At 35.3% G+C, this 21222-nt stretch overlaps 2 protein-coding genes across 2 annotated transcripts in view; both read right to left on the bottom strand.

Moving 5' to 3' along the window:
- The window catches only part of phka1b (phosphorylase kinase, alpha 1b (muscle)), a gene marked incomplete at its 3' end in the record, with an annotated part of 16302 nt that extends 710 nt beyond the window's left edge, over positions 1–15592 (bottom strand). The window contains exons 1-28 of the mRNA XM_084388004.1: positions 15437–15592; positions 13783–13941; positions 13463–13510; positions 10341–10509; positions 9729–9811; positions 9568–9648; positions 9340–9438; positions 9086–9232; positions 8513–8566; positions 8288–8410; positions 8108–8203; positions 7833–7940; positions 6702–6780; positions 6433–6567; positions 6147–6256; positions 5902–6046; positions 4665–4743; positions 4510–4580; positions 3003–3164; positions 2828–2904; positions 1912–2057; positions 1651–1804; positions 1484–1563; positions 1336–1414; positions 1127–1256; positions 331–432; positions 133–248; positions 3–45 (exon numbers count right to left, since the gene is read on the bottom strand). Coding sequence (XP_084244130.1) covers positions 3–45; positions 133–248; positions 331–432; positions 1127–1256; positions 1336–1414; positions 1484–1563; positions 1651–1804; positions 1912–2057; positions 2828–2904; positions 3003–3164; positions 4510–4580; positions 4665–4743; positions 5902–6046; positions 6147–6256; positions 6433–6567; positions 6702–6780; positions 7833–7940; positions 8108–8203; positions 8288–8410; positions 8513–8566; positions 9086–9232; positions 9340–9438; positions 9568–9648; positions 9729–9811; positions 10341–10509; positions 13463–13510; positions 13783–13941; positions 15437–15514 — 2953 coding nt within the window. The 5' untranslated portion in view covers positions 15515–15592. The remainder of the gene's footprint in view (positions 1–2; positions 46–132; positions 249–330; positions 433–1126; positions 1257–1335; positions 1415–1483; positions 1564–1650; positions 1805–1911; positions 2058–2827; positions 2905–3002; positions 3165–4509; positions 4581–4664; positions 4744–5901; positions 6047–6146; positions 6257–6432; positions 6568–6701; positions 6781–7832; positions 7941–8107; positions 8204–8287; positions 8411–8512; positions 8567–9085; positions 9233–9339; positions 9439–9567; positions 9649–9728; positions 9812–10340; positions 10510–13462; positions 13511–13782; positions 13942–15436) is intronic.
- Positions 15593–16840: 1248 nt separating this feature from the next.
- LOC311276627 (liver-expressed antimicrobial peptide 2) lies at positions 16841–18606 on the bottom strand. Its single transcript, XM_084386409.1, has 3 exons — positions 18465–18606; positions 17675–17838; positions 16841–17591 (listed from the first exon to the last, which is right to left on the bottom strand). The coding sequence occupies exons 1-3, from the start codon at positions 18534–18536 to the stop codon at positions 17552–17554; spliced, it is 276 nt and encodes a 91-aa protein (XP_084242535.1). The 5' UTR covers positions 18537–18606; the 3' UTR covers positions 16841–17551.
- Between the last annotated feature and the right edge of the window lie 2616 nt (positions 18607–21222).

Here is a 21222-nt window from a genome sequence, read left to right as displayed (position 1 = left end):
ACCTGATTCAATGTTTGCAATATCCAGTGAATGGACTGACACAGCCTAAAGGACTCAGAAAAAGTGGCTGGTGTTAATCTACTCCAATTAGATTGCGATGCAAAACCATCCTAAATCCAAGCATTTTCTCACCAGTTTGATATCAGAACCCTGTCTACTTGCAACTTTCACTTCAGTTTTGGTGGAGCTGGATTTGCTCTCGTCGTGGATACTGACTGCAGAGCTGACCACATTTCCTGTTGAGCGCACTGGCACAAAAATATAACTGATAAATACAAATTCACAGACCAAATGAGTGAAGTATGATGCTGACAATGGATGAATATTTACCACTTTTTTGAACTCCAAACTCTTTTCCACTGAGAATGTGAAGCAGCAGGTTCTTCATCTCAGATGGGCTCATATTCATCAAACTCTCTGTAGCCTCCTCACCTAAAAAAAAAAAAAAAAAAAAAACTGATATGTTTCTTTTGGGCTTGGACTAAAATAATATCTACTAGGGTTGTCAATTGATTAAACAATTGGGTAACTTTATTTTGATGGTCCTCTTTGAACATTCTGTTGACAATTAGTAACATTGCACCTATGTGTAAACTAACTCTCATGAGAGCATAGTGGGTTAAATAGAAAACATTATTTTATATTGCAATAATATTTCACAATATTATCATTAGATGAGTTTAAGGGACATAGATGGTAGTGTATATCAATATTTGTTGAGAAATCCTCCAAATTAACACAATTCAAAGACATTGTAAGCGAACGGACTATGGAAGTAAAATAATGACTCGTAATGATAATGAAAATAATTAAATGTATTTGAAACAAAAAAGCTTGTTGAATTGCACTAATCGAACAATAAATGTTAATGCAATGGATTTATTTTTCAGTTAGTGCAATTTAACATGCTTTTTTGTTTCAAATACATTTATCATTATTTTACTTCCATAATGGAGATTATAAAAAGAGCCTTTAGAAATCAATATATTGTTCCATATCACTGTACATTAAGCCTAAAACTGGCTTCTTTTAATCACATTATTTTTATAGTTTATTGTAATAAATAAAAAACGAATAAACAAAAATGCATGTTAAAAAAGGTTTAACGGAACAGGATCTGAGATACCTGAACAGCTGAGAGACTGGGCGAGCTCAGTGACCATGACCTGAAGAATGAGGCCAATGCGGAGGCGGAACATTTCACTGAAGATTTTCGGCTGTGTTCGAATGATCATACCCAGAAACACCATTATCTCCTGCCAGGAGCGTAAACGAGTGTCAGTGGAATTAAAACATATACAAGGTTGAGAAGTGGATCTGACCTTCAGCTCTAACCTGAGTGAGAATGGCGATGGTGAGGTTGCTCTCGCTCGCCTCATCGATCAGCCTCGCCAGCTTGTCTGGAGGCATAGGACTATACGGAGACAGAGATCGTAGTATGAACATTTAAATGACAATGTGAACATTATTTGTGTGTACTCACGCTGAAATAGTTTTCTCTCTTGGTTCGGGAGGAAGGCCAACTGTTAAATGTTTCTGATGAATAAGCAAATCTGAGCACGCCTGTTAATGGAAAAAATATTCAATATCTACATTCTGAGAAAATGTTGTTGAATTTGCATAGTCACAGGGAACCATTATAATACTCACAGCATCGAGCTCTTCTACTTTCTTGCGTAGCATCCCGCAGATCATCCGGATGAGGCCCCAGTGTTTCAGGTTTCCTGCCTTTTCATACAAATCACTCAGTAGTCGTCTTACCGTCCAACCTTTCCCTTGTAGCTGGGTGTCCCAATCCATTCCCCTTACAACAGAAATCCCCAAACATTTAAAACCTCCACAACAACAGTACAGCTCTTTCCTAGGACACAGATCTAACAAAACTCGTCACATAGTTTTGTCGATACTGACTTGTCTGTGAAGAGTATGTAGAGAATGTCAGCCTGATCCTGTAAGTTCTGACTTTGTTTCAGCATCTGCACTAGGGCTGTGTAGTCAATCCCGCCTTTGACATCTCTGGGCAGGTTCAACGAATGAGGGGCCTGTGTCTCAGATATCTTTGCGTGGAAAAAAGTCATGACAGCTCATTGTGAGATGAGAACAGAGCCCATTTTAAACAGTTCCAGAACGCAATATTTCCATTTTTTTTTCTATATAGATATTAAATTCTCCAGATCTATTAATCTCTCTGAAATTAATCACAATATTACAGACTGCATTTTGAAGTAAAACAGTATTTGATCTGAATAAAGGCAAAGGTACCTAGCTGTGTACTTCAAAGGATAGTTCACCCCAAAATTTAAATTTTGTCATTACTTACTCACCCTTATTTCAAACTTGTATGAGTTTTTTTCTTCTGTTGAACACAAAAGAAAATATTTTGGAGAATATGGGTCAGCAAACAGTTGGTAGTTTTTTTCCCCATACTATGAAAGTCAGTGGGGTTCATCAACTGTTTGGTTTTACCTATATTCTTCATAATATCTTCTTTTGTGTTCAGGAGAAGAAAGAAACTCATACAGGTTTGGAACAAATTGAGGGTGAATAAGTAATGACAACATTTTCATTTTTGGGTGAACTATCCCTTTAAATTTTAAGTTGCAATCACAGAAACAATATGCAATCACTTAACAACCTCTAAACACATTGTTGGAAGGTTTCACATTATCACTAAAAACAGTTTCTTCATGTAGAAATGAATGATTTTTTTACTTCTGGCAAAAAAAAAAATCAAGCATATTTTTATAGAGAGCAGAGACAGCCAAATGATTATTCTAATTATAACTTAAATGTTCACAGTGAAAGCCAGTAATTTTGTGTTATCTACCTTTCCTTTGTTATCCAGCAAATTAAGGTTTGGTGCTGGAGAACGGAAAAGTTTAGTTGGAAGGTACATGTGCACATCTGCAGAAAGGTCAAAATTAGTTATTACTGAGCATTTGTTAAGGCAGCTGTTAAACAACATCAAAATGAATGTCTAAAAAGACCCATTCTGAACTCACTGTGTATATTGAGCTCTCTGGCTTTGTGCACCAGAGACACCATTTCCCGTGTCTTTTTGGCTGCTGCCCTGAAGCGGCTGAGGCCTCCTTTAGTGGCACTAATAGGACTTTCCTGAGGAACCGCCAGTAACTGGTCCAGATACACAGCCAGGTCATCCACCTCTGCACACACACACCCGCACAATTAAATAAAAGCATCAGGGTTGAGCACTTCCTCTGCCACTTTTGAGATGTAACTGAGTATTTCACCACATGTGTCAATATATAAAACTGTCACAGCAGTTACCGCTCTGTCACAAAAGTGCCTCTCAAGCCTCCATCCACCCATGCAGGCGAACTGTCTTACAGAGTGACTTTCAACCACAGGCCACACATTTCAACATAAACTGTCATGCAGAAAAGGAAAAAACTGCAAGTCAACAGCCAACAAACACCTGGCAGCTGACTTAAACCCTCCAAACAAGAATGTTTGTCAGTAATCTTTCACTTATGAATAAAAAATTCCAATACAATAAGAAGAAAGTAATTAAATCAAGTCTTTATCAGAGTAGTGGAACCATTGTTTTGGAGATTCTTTAATAAATGAGACTCTTCAACAAAATGTATTGGGATCCATTAGCACAGGGATTGCACATGCAAAGTAGAGTGGCAAAGAAACAACATGACAACAACATGGCAAAAAAATGCTTTCTGAATAAGTAACTTACACTTTAGCATACTTTTAAGTACTTATTATGGAAATAATATACTTTAAGAGAATATATTGAAGTGAAGAGAATGTAATATTTTTAGACACATGTTAATTTAAATTGCAATTTTTTATAGTTTAAATGTATATTAAATACAATCAGCTGAACTTAAGCATGTTTTTTTTTACCCATTTAAGACTTCAGTACAAGTACTTTACAAGTATTAAGTCATTTATATGTGTTTTAGTAAGACAAGACAACACTTCAAAATTAGTACAAAAAAGTTCCTTAAATGTACCTTAAAGTACAACTTTTATTTGACATTATTACAAAGTGCACACTTTATAAAAGTGTACTTAAGCGTGTTAAGAAACATAGTCAAGAAAGTGCACTCTTTTTAAGTACACTTAAGTGGCCTTTAATTTTAGTAATTTTTCAGTTATTTAAATATACTTTCAAGATTTGAAGTACTGTATACTACAAATGCACATTCAATACAATTAAGCACACTTCTTTTTACAAGGGATATTTCACACAAACATGATTCACCTTCATGTCATTCCAAACCTATATGCCTTTCTTTCTTCCATGGAACACAAAATAAAATATTTATATGTATATTTTGAAAGTCAGCGGCTACAATGTACCCAACTGACTTTTATTGTATGGCCAAAAACAGTGAGACACTTTTCAAATATCTTCTTTTGTGTTACACAGAAGAAAGAAAGTAATTTGTCTTATTTTTGGATGAATTATCTCTTTGGTTTTAGTCTTTTCAAGAGAAAAGTTGGCGTGCTGATAGCTGGTGGCTCACTCACCACAGTCCATAAATGTAAGATGGGCACAACAGGAGGTGTCAAGAAAAGCAGAAAGCTTCCCAGTCTTAACCCTTGAAATGTAAAACTGCTTTGATTTCAACCTGCTTGAGGTATGTAACAAATATTAAATGTGCTGTCCTCTTTAAATACGTTACCTTGCTCCTCCAAAGTAACCATCCTGTAGTTTTTTCAAAGTTGCCAATACAACAGGATCAATGTGTTTGTGGTCATCAGCTGCGAAGGACAAAAACTAAATGAGTTTTTCAGAATGCGAAAGCTGCTGTCTGCATATTAAAGGGTTAGTTCACCCAAAAATGAAAATATGTCATTATTTCCTCACCCAAACCCGTTCGTCTTCGGAACACAAATGAAGATATTTTTAACGAAATCTGTCCCTCCATTGACAGTCTATGCAACTACCACTTTGACGTTTCAAAAAGTCATAAAGAGATTGTAAAACTAATCCATATGTATCAAGCAGTTTAGTCCAAAGAGACTCAATCGCTTATGATGAACAGATATAATTTAGGCTTTCATTCACATATCAACATTCATCAGCGAACATAAACAGAAGCTCAATCGTACTTGCTTGACGCGCCACAATAAACCTCATTGTTTCTTGTTGAAGCTCAAACGTGCTGCGTAACACGAGAATGAACCTCATTGTTTCTTGTTGAAGCTCAAACGTGCTGCGTAACACAAGAATGAACCTCATTGGTTCTTGCTGAAGCTCAAACGTGCTGCGTAACACAAGAATGAACCTCATTGGTTCTTGCTGAAGCTCAAACGTGCGTAACATGAGGATGAACCTTATTGGTTCTTGCTGAAGCTTAAACGTGCGTAACACAAGAATGAACCTCATTGGTTCTTGCTGAAGCTCAAACGTGCGTTACATGAGTATGAACCTTATTGGTTCTTGCTGAAGCTCAAACGTGCTGCGTAACACGGGAATGAACCTCATTGGTTCTTGCTGAAGCTCAAACGTGCTGCGTAACACGGGAATGAACCTCATTGGTTCTTGCACATCAAGCAAGCTTGAACTTAAGTTTATCATTACTGATGCGCTGATGAATGTTTATATCTGAAAAGCCTAAATTAAATCTGTTCAGCATATAAAGTGATCGTGTCTCATCAGAAAATTTGAACTAAACCACTCGATTCATATGGATTAGTCTTACAATCTCTTTATTAACTTTGTGAAGCATCAAAGTGGTAGTTGCGTAGCTGTCAATGGAGGGACAGAAAGCTCTCAGATTTCATTAAAAAAGATCTTCATCTGTGTTCCGAAGGTGAACTAAAGTCTTACGGGTTTGGAACGACATGAGGGTGAGTAATTAATGACCGAATTTTTGGGTTAACACTTTAAGGGCGTTTAAGTTTTTTTTCACTCACTGAGCATGCCGTGTGAAATTGGGAACGTTACTGTGGGTCGGCCGGTCATCCTCCAACGAGAACAGAGGTAGGAAAGGTCGATACGGAGCATCTCCACAATCATGTGATTGTCCAGGGCTAGATAGAACTCATGATGGTCTACAAACTGCACATTCGATCAGGGCCAAAACCAACAAATTACCTGAGTGGATAATAAATATTCAAATAGATACCAACAGCAAATTTAAATTCACATGCTGACGTACTTGAGGTATGAAGGTAAAGATGGTGTCGCGAATAATGTAGAATTTTGATGTTCCAAGCACACCAATTCGGCGGTACGGCCGCCCAGTTAGTCCCAGCCTTTGGTTACGCCCTGAAAAAAATACCTTTTTATTTTTTTAAATCCTGTATTTTGTATCTCTCGCTTAAAGGAATAATTCATTCAAAAGTGGTCACCATTCACTTTCTTTCACAGATGTTTGGAAAGACATAAAAGTGAGTACAAGATTTTTATTTTTGTGTTAACGATTCCTTCCACCCTGAGTTCACCTAGTCTGGCATAGATGTGACTGAGGACTCTGGAGGGCTGAACTCGGATTGGATGAACGTCCTCCAGGGTTTCTGAGTCAATGCCATGGCTCTGCAGGAGCTGTTTAATCTCGTCGCTTTCTGCCAGGATAGACACTGAAAACACAAGAATGGAGAACAGCCAGTGTAAATATGGTGAGACGGAATATTTATGTAATAGATTCAAAGTCAAACAGTTTTCTAAATTGATTAACCCAGATTTAGCTACTGTCAAACACTGTAGGTCTTACCTTGAACTACAACATCAGGCTTGGGAACAGTGGAGAGACGTCTATTGAGAGGATCAATTTCTCCAGCTGCTAAAAAACCCTACAAAGTCAAAAACAACATTATTTCACATATACAGGAACATACATGATCATAATATATGTTTCTCAATAGCTCCACAGCCCGCAGAATGGATGATGCATATTGTACTTATATGTCAGAGTAGCATTACTCAACATTCACTAACAATTACAGTTTTTTTATTTCTTTATTTAGCAAACACTTTTATGCAAAGCAACCTAAACAAACAATAATGCCAAAATACCTTCATTCCTGAAGCTAAACTATTGGTACAGTCATTTATCAATAATATATGGGTTTTGAGTATGATGGATTTTATGATTTATCTAGATACCCTTATATATGATTTAACATTAATAATTTATATAAAATAAATAATTTAACAATACATCGTCTCCACCTCAGTCCCGCGAGCCTGCGGCTACGCCTTGGCGCTTCAGTCCTACATGCTCCATCTCAATTCGCTAGTATGTACTCTCTTTTTTTTAAAGAAAAAGCACACACTTCTGAATGTGTAGCACAAGAGTAGAGAAGTTTGGGTTTATACTAGCGCTCTGTCGCATAGTTACACGCATCCTGTCACCGTAAACTGGCCTGTTAATCACCTTGTCACAGTTAACATCCTCTACATTTCGTTTAATTCAATTTCCTATCATAATGGAGAGAAAAGAAGTAGCATGTTGATCTGCCAGTTGTGTGTCTTTCAAGCAGAGAACTCTCCGCATAATCTTCGTCTGCCTTGCCCAACATGACACTTTTATTTTATTTCATCAAAAATATAGTAAAAACTTTACTTTACATTACTTTTTTTAACGGTTTTCTTTTATACACATAAATATTAAATATATTACATATCAAATTATTATTTTTTTTTTTTATGTATCTTAATTTATTGTTAAATCTTATTTTTATAATTGAATTGTACTGTATTAATGAAATAAGTATAGGATCAATGAGTTGAAACAGGTGTGTTTCATAAGGGAGACAAAGTGCAGGGGGCCTCCAGGAACCGATTGAGAAACATTGCAGTTCAGCATTACCATATAGAGCGATTTTTATGGAATTTACTGTACCTCTGCCAGCAGGTTACCCAATATGTACAGAGACTGGCCCCATTTCAGTGGACACTTGCCTACTGGCACTCTCTCCACTGTGTGAGGATTAGCATACTCTTCATCAACCTAGTTGAAATGACACACACCAAAAGAAAAAAGGAAAGTCCATTTTCCTTTGGAATAACCCACAAAGAATCACTGAACCAGGAATCTGGCTTTAGGTATTTCATAACAGTACAAAATCCAGTGCTTTAGTGTTAAGAGAAAAATAACTAAATATGTCCAGATTGTACCTTATCCGGAGGAACACTATAAAGCTCAGGAACCAATCGTAATCCATTCTTCCCTCTGATGAGGATGCCATCTAAAGCCTCTCTGTACTCCTGAACCTAAATAAGAGAGGAACAAGCAAAGAGAACATTGTTTTCTGAAGAATAGTCAGGTATTTATTGACTATAGTAAATTGTCTGTACCTGTTCTGGACTGTTGATAAAAATGCCATCCAGGATAAGGTATGTCCAGAACAGCGGCCATTCACACTCTATGTTCTCAAAGAGCTTCAGCTCAGATGACTCGTAATACAATCGATTCGGGTCCTTAGAAAATAATGATTGTGTTGGAATAAGCTCCAAATACCCAACCACACACATAGATGTGACATATTTTGTCTGACAAATTGTTCAAGCATGGTTTTTTACCTCTCGGGGTGTTTTGTGTCCATCTCTAAGAAAGCGACAGCATCCATATCTGCCCTATATGAGACAGTACAGGAGTAAATAAAGACTGTATAATTAGGTGTGTGACGAAACTTTTCAAAAAGCAACAATTTGCATGTTTTTATTCAATTTCTAGAATTAATAAAATAAAAAAGAATACTTAATTCAATCAATTAAAAAATAATAACAAATCATAGATCTATAATGTATATATTTGTATGTTTTATTTGTTTAATTATTATTATCTAAATATCTTGATTGAGCTTCAAATATCACTATTTATTGATTTCTTAAATTTCTTTAATTGTATCAACAGTTATATGCCTTTTTTAAATTTATTTACACTGTTTTAAATGTAAATGTCCAGGATTAGGTGCTTCATTTCATGTCACGAAGAGCAAAGTGTTAGTTGTCTTAAACTATTAATTTAAATCATGTAGAAAACACTAAAACACACACACACACAAAAAAATACATTAAAATGCCTGGTGCCTGAAACACATCAAGGGTAAAGTCAACTAAATGATTGCAGTAATTATTGATATCCATATTCACCTGAAGTTTTGAAATGATTTCTTCTTTGGTGATGTTAACAATGTCAATGTCCTCAACTGCAAATGCTGGATAAGAGATGATGGACAGAACCCCAGCGTCCACCTCTTTGGATGTTGAGGCCCTCGGCAGCATGGAGCTGAGAATAGACTACAGTAAAGGATCCAAAAAGAGACTGTTACTTTCACGAGGCTTGAAAGCTCTGAATAAAATGGACGCTGTCCCCTCATGTGTGACATCATAAATTAGTTTATTACTTGGCAGTGCTGAATGTCATCGGCTAAAGCATGTACGACAGACTCATGGCCACCCTTGGCACCGAAAAGGTTCAGCCCATCCAAGGCCTCCAAAGCTGCCTGAATAAACATGCAGCAAGAGGTCATGTTATTTTATCACGAGGAGATCATTATTTGACACTTGTTTGACATGTGAAACCAATTATTAACTGATTATGCAATTTATCACTAAAATTCTAAATATTTCACCTTTGCCATTCCGATAGAGCTGACATTTATCTCGGGGATCCCTTTGTTCGTCTTGTCTCCTCGTTCCCACATTCCAAAATCCTGAGGATCATTTCCAGTCTTAATACCCATGGAAAAAAATGTGAAACCTTTCCATATAAGAGCAGCATTAAGGTGCTTACCGCTAATTTATACGCAGATTCAATGTAAAAGATCAGATTCTGGACGACGTCGACCTCATCACGTGTATAAATAATATTTAGCCCTGTAAATAAAAAGTGGTGAAAATCTAGTCTGCTGTTTCACACAAGCAAAAGATTTAGACACATCATGCATGCTGCAAACACTTTAAAGGAACACGCCGACTTTTTGGGACTTTAGCTTATTCACCGTATCCCCCAGAGTTAGGTAAGTCCATACATACCCTTTTCATCTCCGTGCGTGCCGTAACTCTGTCTGACAGAGGCTAGGTCTCTGGGTGTAACTCTGGGTGCCACTGCTAGCCTAGCTTAGCACAAAGACTGAAGGTAAACGGATCCAGCTAGCATACTGCTCCCAATAAGTGACAAAATAATGCCAACATTTTCCTACTTACATTGTTGTGATTTGTATAGTCACAGCGTGTACAAATAACAAGGTCACATGAGACACAGCCATCTTCTAACCGTATACATACTGGGAACTATATTCTCAGAAGACGAAGCACAGCTACTTCTGCGGACTGGGATACGGTGAATAAGCTAAAGTCCCAAAAAGTCGCCGTGTTCCTTTAAATGTGATATGTTAAATTCAACCTGATGCTGTCATTTGGGCCAGGAAGAGCAGGAAGATGGAGGTAGCATCCACCTGTAGATGACCCCATTCCTGATCACCAACTACAGTGGCACACGTTCCTGTATGGTACTTGGCATGAAGGCAATCTTTGGTGCTTTTGCTGTACTTGAACTTCTCCACCTTATCAAGCTGAAAGTTGAATACAGGCTCAGAGTTACTGCACAAAAAGTCTATTTTTTGCCTTGTGACAACACAAGTCCGGTTCACATCAAGCATTCTCCTTGAACATAACTGCAAACCATGTGACATGCATGTGAATGCAAGAGTGTAATTCTTGTTCAGTGTAATGATGACGCATGATAGGCTCAGAACTGCCCTAATTCTTCATGGCATAGATTCAACAAGGTGCTAGAAACGTTCCTCAGAGATTTTGGTCCATATTGACATGTTCCACCACATCCCAAAGGTGCTCTATTGGATTGAGATCTGGTGACTGTAGAGGCCATTAGAGTAAAGTGAACTCATGTACAAGAAACCAGTTTGAGATGATTTGAGTTTTGTGATATGGCGTATTATCCTGCTAGAAGTAGCCATCAGAGGAAGATACACTGTGATCATAAAGGGATGGACATGGTCAGCAACAATTCTCAGGTAGGCTGTGGCGTTTAAACGATGTGCAATTGGTACTAAAGGGCCCAAAGTGTGCAATGAAAATATCCCGCACTTTTTGTACGCACCACCACCAGCCTGAACCAATAATACAAGGCAGGATGGATCCATGCTTTGATGTTTTTCACTCTAAATTCTGACCCTACCATCTGAATGTCGCCGCAGAAATCAAGACTCATCAGACCAGGCAACGTTTTTCCAATCTTTTATTGTCTAATTTTATTGAGCCCGTGCAAACTGTAGCCTCAGCTACGAGTGATTATTTGAGTTACTGTTGCCTTTCTATCAGATCAAACGATTCTGGCCATTCTCCTCTGACATCAACAAGGCATTTTCACCCAAGAATTGCTGCTCACTGGATATTTTCTCTTTTTCATTCTCTGTAAGGTCAGACCGAGTGTTGTTAAATTATATTAAACTGTCTGAAAACAAAACAGGGATCACAAACTGTCTAAATATGTTCACCGTGGTCCATTTCTGTATATTATAAAGATTATAAACTATATATAATTGCATCTTAGTAAGATATGTCAACATTTGAACATTTCACGGGACACAAAGGACGCATTTGGAGGACACATTTGAAGTAGCCATCGAATTGGGACAGCCTTCGTCGCGCTGCGGTGACACAATCTGCATTCGAATGCGGCCTTCGAAGGATGCAGCCTCTGAATTGGGACGCAGATCTAGTGTGTGCCAGTGTGTTGCCTTGATTAATAATTCAGTTTACCTGTTGTCCATTTATTTTACTCATTAGTTCCTCTATGTATTTAGTGTTCATTGAGTCATTGGTTCGGTGTTGTCTATGGTACGTGGTTTTGCTATTTCTCCTTCATTTGATTGTAGTTTCCTAAATATTTGTGATTAAAAACTGTTATTTGAGCTATCTCCTACGGATTCGTCTTGCGATGTTGATAGCACCCACACGTGACACCAGACACGAGTGGCACTTCTAGTTTGTACCATGCTTCTTTTTTTTTTTCTTTTTTTTTTTTGGCCCACCACCACCCCCCCTCTTCGGAGGACAACTTTATTGTTTAATAAAGCAAATTATATACACAATATATTACAATACTGACGACAGATTCATATACAGTGTGGAACCATTCAACCAGTTTAGTGAGACCCTGGGTACATGAGGGGAGGGGGGATTATAACACCACGAACAGAGTGTAACACGTAACATATAAGACATGACAAGGTGGTAGACAGACAACAGAGGGACAAGACAGTTGACAAACACAAAAACGTATTATTATTGATTTAGTAGAATGATCTTAAGCAAATTTTATTTGTTAATCTAAGATTTATATTAGTTGGTCCTGGCTAGGGTGTTTGAGGGGAAAAAGGGTTTGGAAACATGTTATGCATAAGTGTGTGCCTATGTGTATGTATGAAGTGATGGCTGCAAGAACAAAAGCGGGTAATATACACGGCTTGTAGTTATGTTTGTGTGGTGTTAAAAAATGTCATAAATGGGGACCAGGTGTCTTCAAAGGCTGATGCTTGCTTCCTTCTGTGTGCATTGTGTTTTTCCATTGAAATGTATTCTGAGATTAAATTTGTCCAGTGTTTGATGTGGCAAGATTTTTTTGATTTCCAGTTTTGGAGAACTACTTAAGCCCGCAATACTTAATATCATCAATAGTGTGTATATGAACCTGTTTGGTATGATTCTTATTTTTTTTTTTAAATGTGAATGCTATAAAGAAACACAAACATACACTTCTTTGTCAATAAGCCAGTAAAAATGAGAGTTGTGGAGACAATAAACAAGTCATGCCAAGATTTCAAGACAGTCTTGTGTACAATCACTAAGCACTGTAATGCACTCTAAACCTTAATGGGTTCAATACACTCAGAGAAAATTCATTGCCTCAGAGTAATTAAGTAATGTCTTAAAATGGTAATAGGGATGTCATTGTGGTGAGGAGTGGAGACTGTGATTCAGGTCAGAAAGAAATGGTATTTATTAGACAAAACTGTTCAGAGTTAAATGTTTTTTTGTTTTTTGAATGAAAGAAATTCATATTTTTATTCAATATGGACAAATTAAATTGATCCAAAATTAAATTTATAATGTTTTTTTTTTTTTATCTATTTCAAATAAATGCTGGTTTTCCTAACTTTATTTTATCACAGAACCCCGAATTTTTATTATTATTATTATGTTTTATTATTATTATTTTTTTATCCAATAAATGTAGCCTTGGTGAGCATAAGAGACTTCTTACTGATACTTTTGACTGATACCAAACTTTTGAACAGTAGTGTATGTTCTCCTGCAAAGCAATTGCATTTGCAATGAGAATTTTTTTTGAAATGGTCACAACAATATTGTGACTTAATATTTACTGCAAAACATTATCTACACAGTATGCTTCAGATTTACTGCCCAAAATGTGTAGGATTTGTAACGGATCTTGAAATATTGATTTGCCTATAATGGAATGAAAATGTTGTTTATCCATACCTGTCTTATCATACACTGCAGTAATCCTCGCATGAGTTTGACCACACTCTACAGAATGAGAAAAGACAGAGAAAAAGAGAGAGAGAAAGAGAGCAGTGAGCCTTGACCGTGACCTTATCCTCTCCATCTGCTATGACCATGAAAGAAACATGAGCCAAATGATTTGCCCTCTGGCATTTTACATGGTCTCCCAGACACAAACACTAATGAGCAGAAAATATTAAATGTCTGGGTTATGTGCAGACATGGTCTTCGGTGCCCTTTGACAAAATTGTATAGTTTTGCTTGTATCTCAACTCACTATGTATGCATGAACCAACCTGCTCCAGTTCATAGGCTTTGGCTTTGTCTTCATCTCTGTCTGCATTCTTCCTATAGGCCAGACTCAGAGCCCACACAGATAGGATGCAGTACACATTGTCTCTAACCCAGGCATGAGGTAACTTCTCATCTCCTGGGAGTAAGCCTGTCACCGGATCCTGCAAAATAATAATATATGTCATTGACCTGAGGGTCTATCGAACTAGAATAAATTATATTTATGTGATATAAAGTGTCACCATTGGCCTGGCCTGTAACATTTAAAGCATGGGACACTTTAAATTCTAAATTTGTGTTTTAAAGTATTCTCTTTCATGAGTATTTTTACTTTAGCACAATCCCGTTGCCTTAAACGTGTGTGATTCATTCCATGCAATATTCTTAAATGTTCAATAACCCAAATTCAAACTCTAAACTCTCTTGTGAAAAAGAAGTGTGCTTAAATGAATTATTGAATGTGCACTTGTAGCATATATCTTAAAAGTATATTTAAAAAACTATACTTGCATATAATATAATATCACTGAAATAAAAGTTAACTTTAGTGTACTTAAAGAGTGCAATTTCATGCCTATGTTTCTTAACACACTAAGTACACTTTAAAAAGTGCACTTTGGGTAATAATTTAGTTTAGGGTCCAATTCTCACTATTATAGTTGCTTATAAGCATGCATATTACTAGGATATTGGCTGTTTATTAGTACTAATAAAGCATATATTAATGCCTTATTCTGCATGACCATATTCTACATACCTTAATCCTACCAAATACCTAAACTTAACAACTACCTACTAACTATTAATAAGCAGTAGGCCTAATTAGGAGTTTATTGAGGCAAAATTCGTGGTTAATAAAGTGGTAAAGTAGAATTGGACCCTAATCTAAAGTGTATAGGCATAACTTTATTTGTAATAATGACAAATACAAGTTTCACTTCAAAGGACATTTTAAATAATTGTGTCGTGCTTTAAAGAAGTAGGCCTACACTTATTTTAATGTGCTAACTCACATACTAAAGTACATGTAAAGTACCTGATTATAATTTTAACTGTAGTGTGTAATTCAAAAGGCCTATTACATTTAAAGTTAAATACAATATCGGGTAACACTTTATTTTAGTGTCCTGGTACACATGTTACACATAGTTACTGTGGTAATCACTGTAAATTATGCATAATTACATGCAACAAACCCTAAGCAAACCTAATCCTAACCCTAACCCTACAGAAAGTGCATGTAGTCAATTAATATTACTCAGTACTTAAATGTATAATCACACTGTAACAAGGACACCTTAAAGTAAAGTGAAAAATTAAATTAAAAAAAAATTAAATACATGAAGTTCAAGTTTCAAAATGACATTAAATTATATTTTAGTGGTAACACTACAATAATATTTCATTTGTTGGCATTAGTTGACTACATACGTTTACAAGAACTAACAATTAACTATTCTTCTGCAGCAGTTATTATGGTAATCTTAGTTAACGTTAATCTCAACATTTATAACATAACATAGTATCGCTAAGTATTCTAAAGTGGCTGTTTTTAGAAAGGGCTAAAAAGGCTGTTACGCTGCCTTTTAAATAGATGTCAACACAGCACGGGCTGCTCCCTTAGAATCAGTGAAAGTGAGAGATTTTTTAGCTCACCTGGTGACAGAGGATTGTCTGTTGCAACGTTCTGGCATAGTTGTCGAGTTTCACTCCAGAATTACTGCGACTTCTCATAATAGTTGCTTTCTAGATGCAGTTTTGCTCTCCAGTCTGACTAGATGTGTCTTAGCTGGCGGTGGTCAAGTATCAAGTACCGTACATGTGAGGTAGGCAAATGTCAAGGGACGAGTTGTTCAGTAGTATCTGTTACATCAGATGGCGTACTAACTGCTGTTGAACTGCACCCTATCTTTATAGTTACAGGCACAGTTTTTCATCCATTTTTAAAATATTATAAAAATCAATAATACAAATTAAAACATAAAAAAAATAAGGCTATAATGAAACACACTTAGCTAAATGTTGCTTCAACTGATATGAAGATATGATATGATAACTGACAGCTACTGCATGTTATTGTTTATAAAATTATTCAGCCTATTCAGTCATGCTGATTCATTCACACCAATATTGATTTTATACAATAGTTCAACAAAGAGCAAGTTAATAGTGAGAAACCTTACACAGTAAAAAAAAATTGCTGTCTTAAATTAAGTACAGTCAACTTGGATGTTTAAGTCATTTCATCTTGAATTACATTAAACTGACTTTAATTTTTTTTTAGTTGAATCTTGAAAACAAAAAAGTAAAAAAATGTCTTAACTTATTTTGATGAGGTAAAGCAATGTATATGTTGTCATAACTTATTGATCCAATTTTTTTTAACAGTGAATATTGTCACTTTCACATTTGTTTATTCACTGTAAAAAGATTCTAACCTCCCAGACTCAAAATTTTCTAGTGACTGGTCACATCAAAATATTTCAAATGGTCCAAGTGAAATTCTGTAAATTTAATTTTATAATTTATATAACAAAATTTTGAATTGGGGATGTTAGACATTTTTTACAGTGATGTTGCTCCAGCAAAGATAATAGTTCCAAATTAACTCAATCAGCGTAATCAATCGCTTGTATCGGAGCAACACAAAACAGTTGTGTTTTGTTCCATAATGCATAATGAATGGGTTTGATTGAACGAATCAAATGTTGATTCAATGATTCACTCATTACAGACACAGTCACTTGTGGCCACCTACTGGTGATGTAACACGGAAAAGAGCACACACAAAAATCGGGCTGTTGAACTGCTGTTGATCAGTGAAAGTAAATTTGCATATTGCTGGGCTTATGGAGTTAATTATAAAACAATAATACATTTGATGAAGTTTGGTTAGGGACATTTTTGTTTGTTTTAAAAAGTTGTTGCCAAGTTTTTTTGTATGATTCTTGCTTCAAAAATATAGCTCAAATTTGAACATATCACAATTACATAGCCTATCACAGGTACACAATTATAGTTAAAAAAGAGTCAACAAAAATTTGCAGAAACAGAGGTAGCCTATTTTTAGTGTTTTATTTGACAAACATAAACTTTGCTCTTTCATGTCAGAAAAGGACATGCAATCTGGGTACATGTGGAGGTCGTTCACAGTACAATGACATCAGTTTGTTACAGTACATTCTTGTGCAAATACTCCTCTCACTAACTTCAGGGGCCTTTGTCATTAGGGTTTTCAGAGAACTCAGACCTTCCTGAAAAAGATGTGTGCAACTGTGCACGTTCTCTTACCGGCACTGTGCCTAGGATCGATATTACTGGTCACTACTAAGGCCTTGTATGCCCTTGTAGCTTATCAAATACAGTACTTTATATCAAATATCACATGAATACAATTATTTTATACATATAGCTCTTAAAATGGTCTACAAATTACCCATGCTCTATACAGCCTTTTAATCACAATGCTTGCAGTATTGTATTTGTAGAATTAAAGTTTGGGGTGAGTCAAATACAAACCCCAATATGTTAATGACCACTAAATAAGGTTATTAAATGCCTTGAACATAAAACATCTAAAGTAAAACCAATGTAACTTTTCAAGTCAGACTTCTCCGCATGCTCTGCACAGTAAGTACTGTGCTACACAGGCTACTGTTCAAAAATTAAAGTGCTTGCAACATAGCCTACACACACACACAAAAAATGCTATGGCCATAAAATTGTATGTAGGTTGACTCATAAATTAATATTTTTCAGTCTTCCACTCCGCTATGAATGAACAGGCTCATTAAAAGAACAATGACCATTCCTGGGGATAGAAAATATAATCAGTTTTCATAAAGAGCAGTTTTAGGACTTGATGAAAGGAGATGGACGGCAACAGTGACGTACCTGCATAATCCTGTAGTGCACTCTATGCTGTCATGGCAGTAAGCTCCGTATGGTTTGAACCCCATGATTCGCCACAAAGGGGACATCCGGATCTTGCGGTGCAGTATATGTGATGACTGAAGATCTGATCGCACCTCAGAAGTCACTAATGGCACAGCGGATACCTAACATACATTTCACAAAATAATAACTTAATTTAACTTTGTACATTTTATTATATAATAACTGATCAGTTCTAGGGTAACAGTTTACAACAAGACCTCATTTGTTAACATCAAATTATATGATCAATAAGTTATGAAACGTGCTTTTACATTGCTTTAACTTTTATAAGATACAAGATTCAACTCATTTTTAGAAGTCAGTTTAATCAAATTTAAGTTGAAATTACTTAAATATTCAAGTTGATCGTACTTAAAATTTAAGGCAGCAACTTTTCTATAGTGACAATAGCTAATAATGAGCAATATTGTACAGCATTTATTAATCTGTGTTAATTAAAATAGAATTGTTCATTGATCATGTTATTTCACAGTGTATTAACTGTTAACATGTGTTGAAGTACTTAGATTAATAAATGCTGTGCATAGCTCACACAAGAAAATACTATTGCTGTCTTTCTAAAATGTAATGTTTAATTCAGTGTGTTACTTGTTTCATTATAATTATTTGTGTGTATTTTCTCATTTTCAATGCAGTAATTTTGATAAAAGTGAAAAGGCAGGTTTTTTTAACAAAAACTTTTTTGCTGTCTTTGAAAAAAAGTTGTTGAAAAGAGGTGTAAACCTACCTGATACATCAGCACTAGCAAGATCAGTGTGCAAAATCCAAATTTTGCCAGGTTAAAGTGATGCAGAGTCATTCTGGTGGTATTTTCCCCTTCAAAACTACTGTATGTCAGTGTGTCCAGGAGGTTTGCTTAAGCTTTGCAATGACCATGTGTATTTATAACCCTGCAACATTGATCTTACCACCCCACCTTCTCTATCTTTCTCTTCTGTTCTCTTACTATGCTAAAGGCCATGCATGGCCAAGATAAAATCACGTGTTTAGTACATATTTGAGAGTTTACATAAGCTTAGGCATTAATGTAGCTGCGGGGATGGATGGGAGTAAAAAAATAACTTACTTTTTTTTCTTCTTTTTTTTACATAGCATGCTTTTTACATCATGATTAGATTATTTAATTATTAAAACAAAGGGAAAAAAGCTGTATCCAACAAATTACAATTACATGCACCAGATCTCATATTGGGATTTTCGCATAGGAACTTATTTCATAATGGAGAATACACAAAGATTGCTTATCTCTTTTTTATTCCTTTAACATCATTTTCAAGAGACAAGTATGTTCCCATCCATCTCTCTAAATCAATAGGTCATCAAGTTCACTGAGATAACATGTGGCCTGTTGAGAATCTTGCATGCCATTGCATCAGTCATTTCAATTTAAATATAGGCCTAATTAATTTAATAGGCCTAATTAATGTATGAACATGAAACATTGCACAGACAGAATAATTCAACCGAAATGAAAAAGTTGCAACAGTTGCCTATTTTGCTTTGTCTTGTAATTCATTATTATGCATGCTTTTGTTATGCCGTTTTCATTTGTCACACCACAGGACCATTTAAAATGTAGCTACACAATCCAATAACAGGACCTAAATAAACATTTCTCTTAAACATTCATATACAAATTTTATGTAACTCTAAATTGATTAAATTATTTTAAAAAAATACAAATAAAAAATAAAAGTCTATTAATAGCCTAGGCTATTATTCGTCAATAATAGCATAATGCTGAATGACCTGCTTAACTTAACACTGCTAAAGCGGTGAAAGTTCACACTGTGCTCCAAATGACAGAACAGTGTGATCCAGTCGGTCTGTGTATTTAATCGCCACAAACTGGAAAGTTCAAAAAAAAAAAAAAAAATTGTTTGTTTTGAAAATCTCTGGCCTATTACTTATTTGTGAAAGTACACTATGAATTCATGTTTTTATAGATAAAGGTCTTGATGCCGTTTAAAGAAATAAAACAAAGTCCATGCGGTTCCTTACAACACAAAGTCCATTAGGTCAGTAACACGTAATTGTAGTAACAAATGTAGTAGCCTAACTGCGTGATCAAGAGTAGGTCGCCCAGTTTGTCTGCACTGTCTCACCTATAGAGGGCAACATTGAGGCACTTATTAATCGCCTGTGTGTGTGTGTGTGTGTGTACTGTCCATGTATTCTTATTTGTGTCATTTTGCAATTTGCATTTAAAGCAACAAACATCCCTTGTGAAAATCAAGTAGGCTGGCTTACAGCATGCTTTTAAAAATTGTAGGCTATAGTCCTACATATTATGGATATTATATATTTTAAAAGAATATAAGCTACTTATAGGCCTAATTTAGGCTATAGTTTCCAGACACTTAAAGCGATAGTTCACCCAAAAACGAAAATGTTGTCATCATTTACTCCCCCTCATGTCGTTCCAAACCTGTATGAGTTTCTTTCTTCTGTTGAACACAAAAGAAGATATTTTGAAGAATGTTGGTAACAAGACAGTTGCCGGCACCCATTGACTTCCATGTAGGAAAAAAATACTATGGAAGTCAATGGGTGCCGTCAACTGTCTTTAATTTACAATTAAATTAATTATAGTTATAGCATAATTAAAGTTTTTATAATTTGTTTTAGAATCATATTTATAGCAGCTAGAATAATATTATTATTGAATAATATTATTAAAATATTATAGAATACATGTAATACACTTTACATTTATATGAAATGCAATTAGCTAAACTTGAGTTTTTTTATTTTGCTTTTTACTCACAAGTAAGCCTCATAATTGCATCTTTTTATGTTATTTCATAATTACTTTATTGTCTTTGAAATACGATTAAAGTGTACTGCTGAATGTAATGACAAGAATTTCATGGTAAACTAGAATATAGGCTACTTTTAATGTTATTTCTATTGACATTTGCATGTCAAACATTTAAATTACACATTTGTGATGATTAAGTAGCCAATTAGTATTTATAAGAAAAAAAAAAAAAAAACATTGATAAAATATTAACTTTAAATGTAAAATAAAATAACACTGCAGTTAAAATTATAATCAAGAACATGTGCTTTGGTAAGCCTATGTTAATCAACACATCAAAATAAACAATGATTTCAAATGTAGCCTACTTTAAAATACAACATTTAATTTTACAAAGTGCACTTTAAAAGTGTACCTGTGTGTTATAAAACAGTCTTTTAAGTGCACTCTCTTTAGGTACACTTTTATTTCATTGATACTTTCTTCAAGTGCGCACTCAGTACTCCTAAGATTACAATAAAATCACACCTTTTCACAAGGGATTAAAATAGCCTAAACATGACATTTAATTACAAAATGTATAAACTTACGAAAATAAATAAGAAATAATCAATACATAAAAAAAAAAAAAACACCAGAAAGCGTCACAAGGTTGCAGGTGCTATACTTTTTTTTTTTTTTTTTTTTGTCTGAGGTAGATAAAAGCTAGATTTTGGACAGTAGT

The sequence above is a fragment of the Rutilus rutilus genome, assembly GCF_951802725.1.
Source record: "Rutilus rutilus genome assembly, chromosome: 18".
Lineage (NCBI taxonomy): Eukaryota > Metazoa > Chordata > Actinopteri > Cypriniformes > Leuciscidae > Rutilus > Rutilus rutilus.
This window is presented reverse-complemented; position numbering and strand designations above follow the sequence as displayed.

Coding starts and splice junctions, on each gene's coding strand:
- LOC311276627 (XM_084386409.1), bottom strand. CDS start 18,536: ATGACTCTGCATCACTTTAACCTGGCAAAATTTGGATTTTGCACACTG. Junction 17,839..18,464: donor TGCTAGTGCTGATGTATCAG/GTAGGTTTACAC, acceptor AATGTATGTTAG/GTATCCGCTGTGCCATTAGT. Junction 17,592..17,674: donor TGCACTACAGGATTATGCAG/GTACGTCACTGT, acceptor TTCTATCCCCAG/GAATGGTCATTGTTCTTTTA.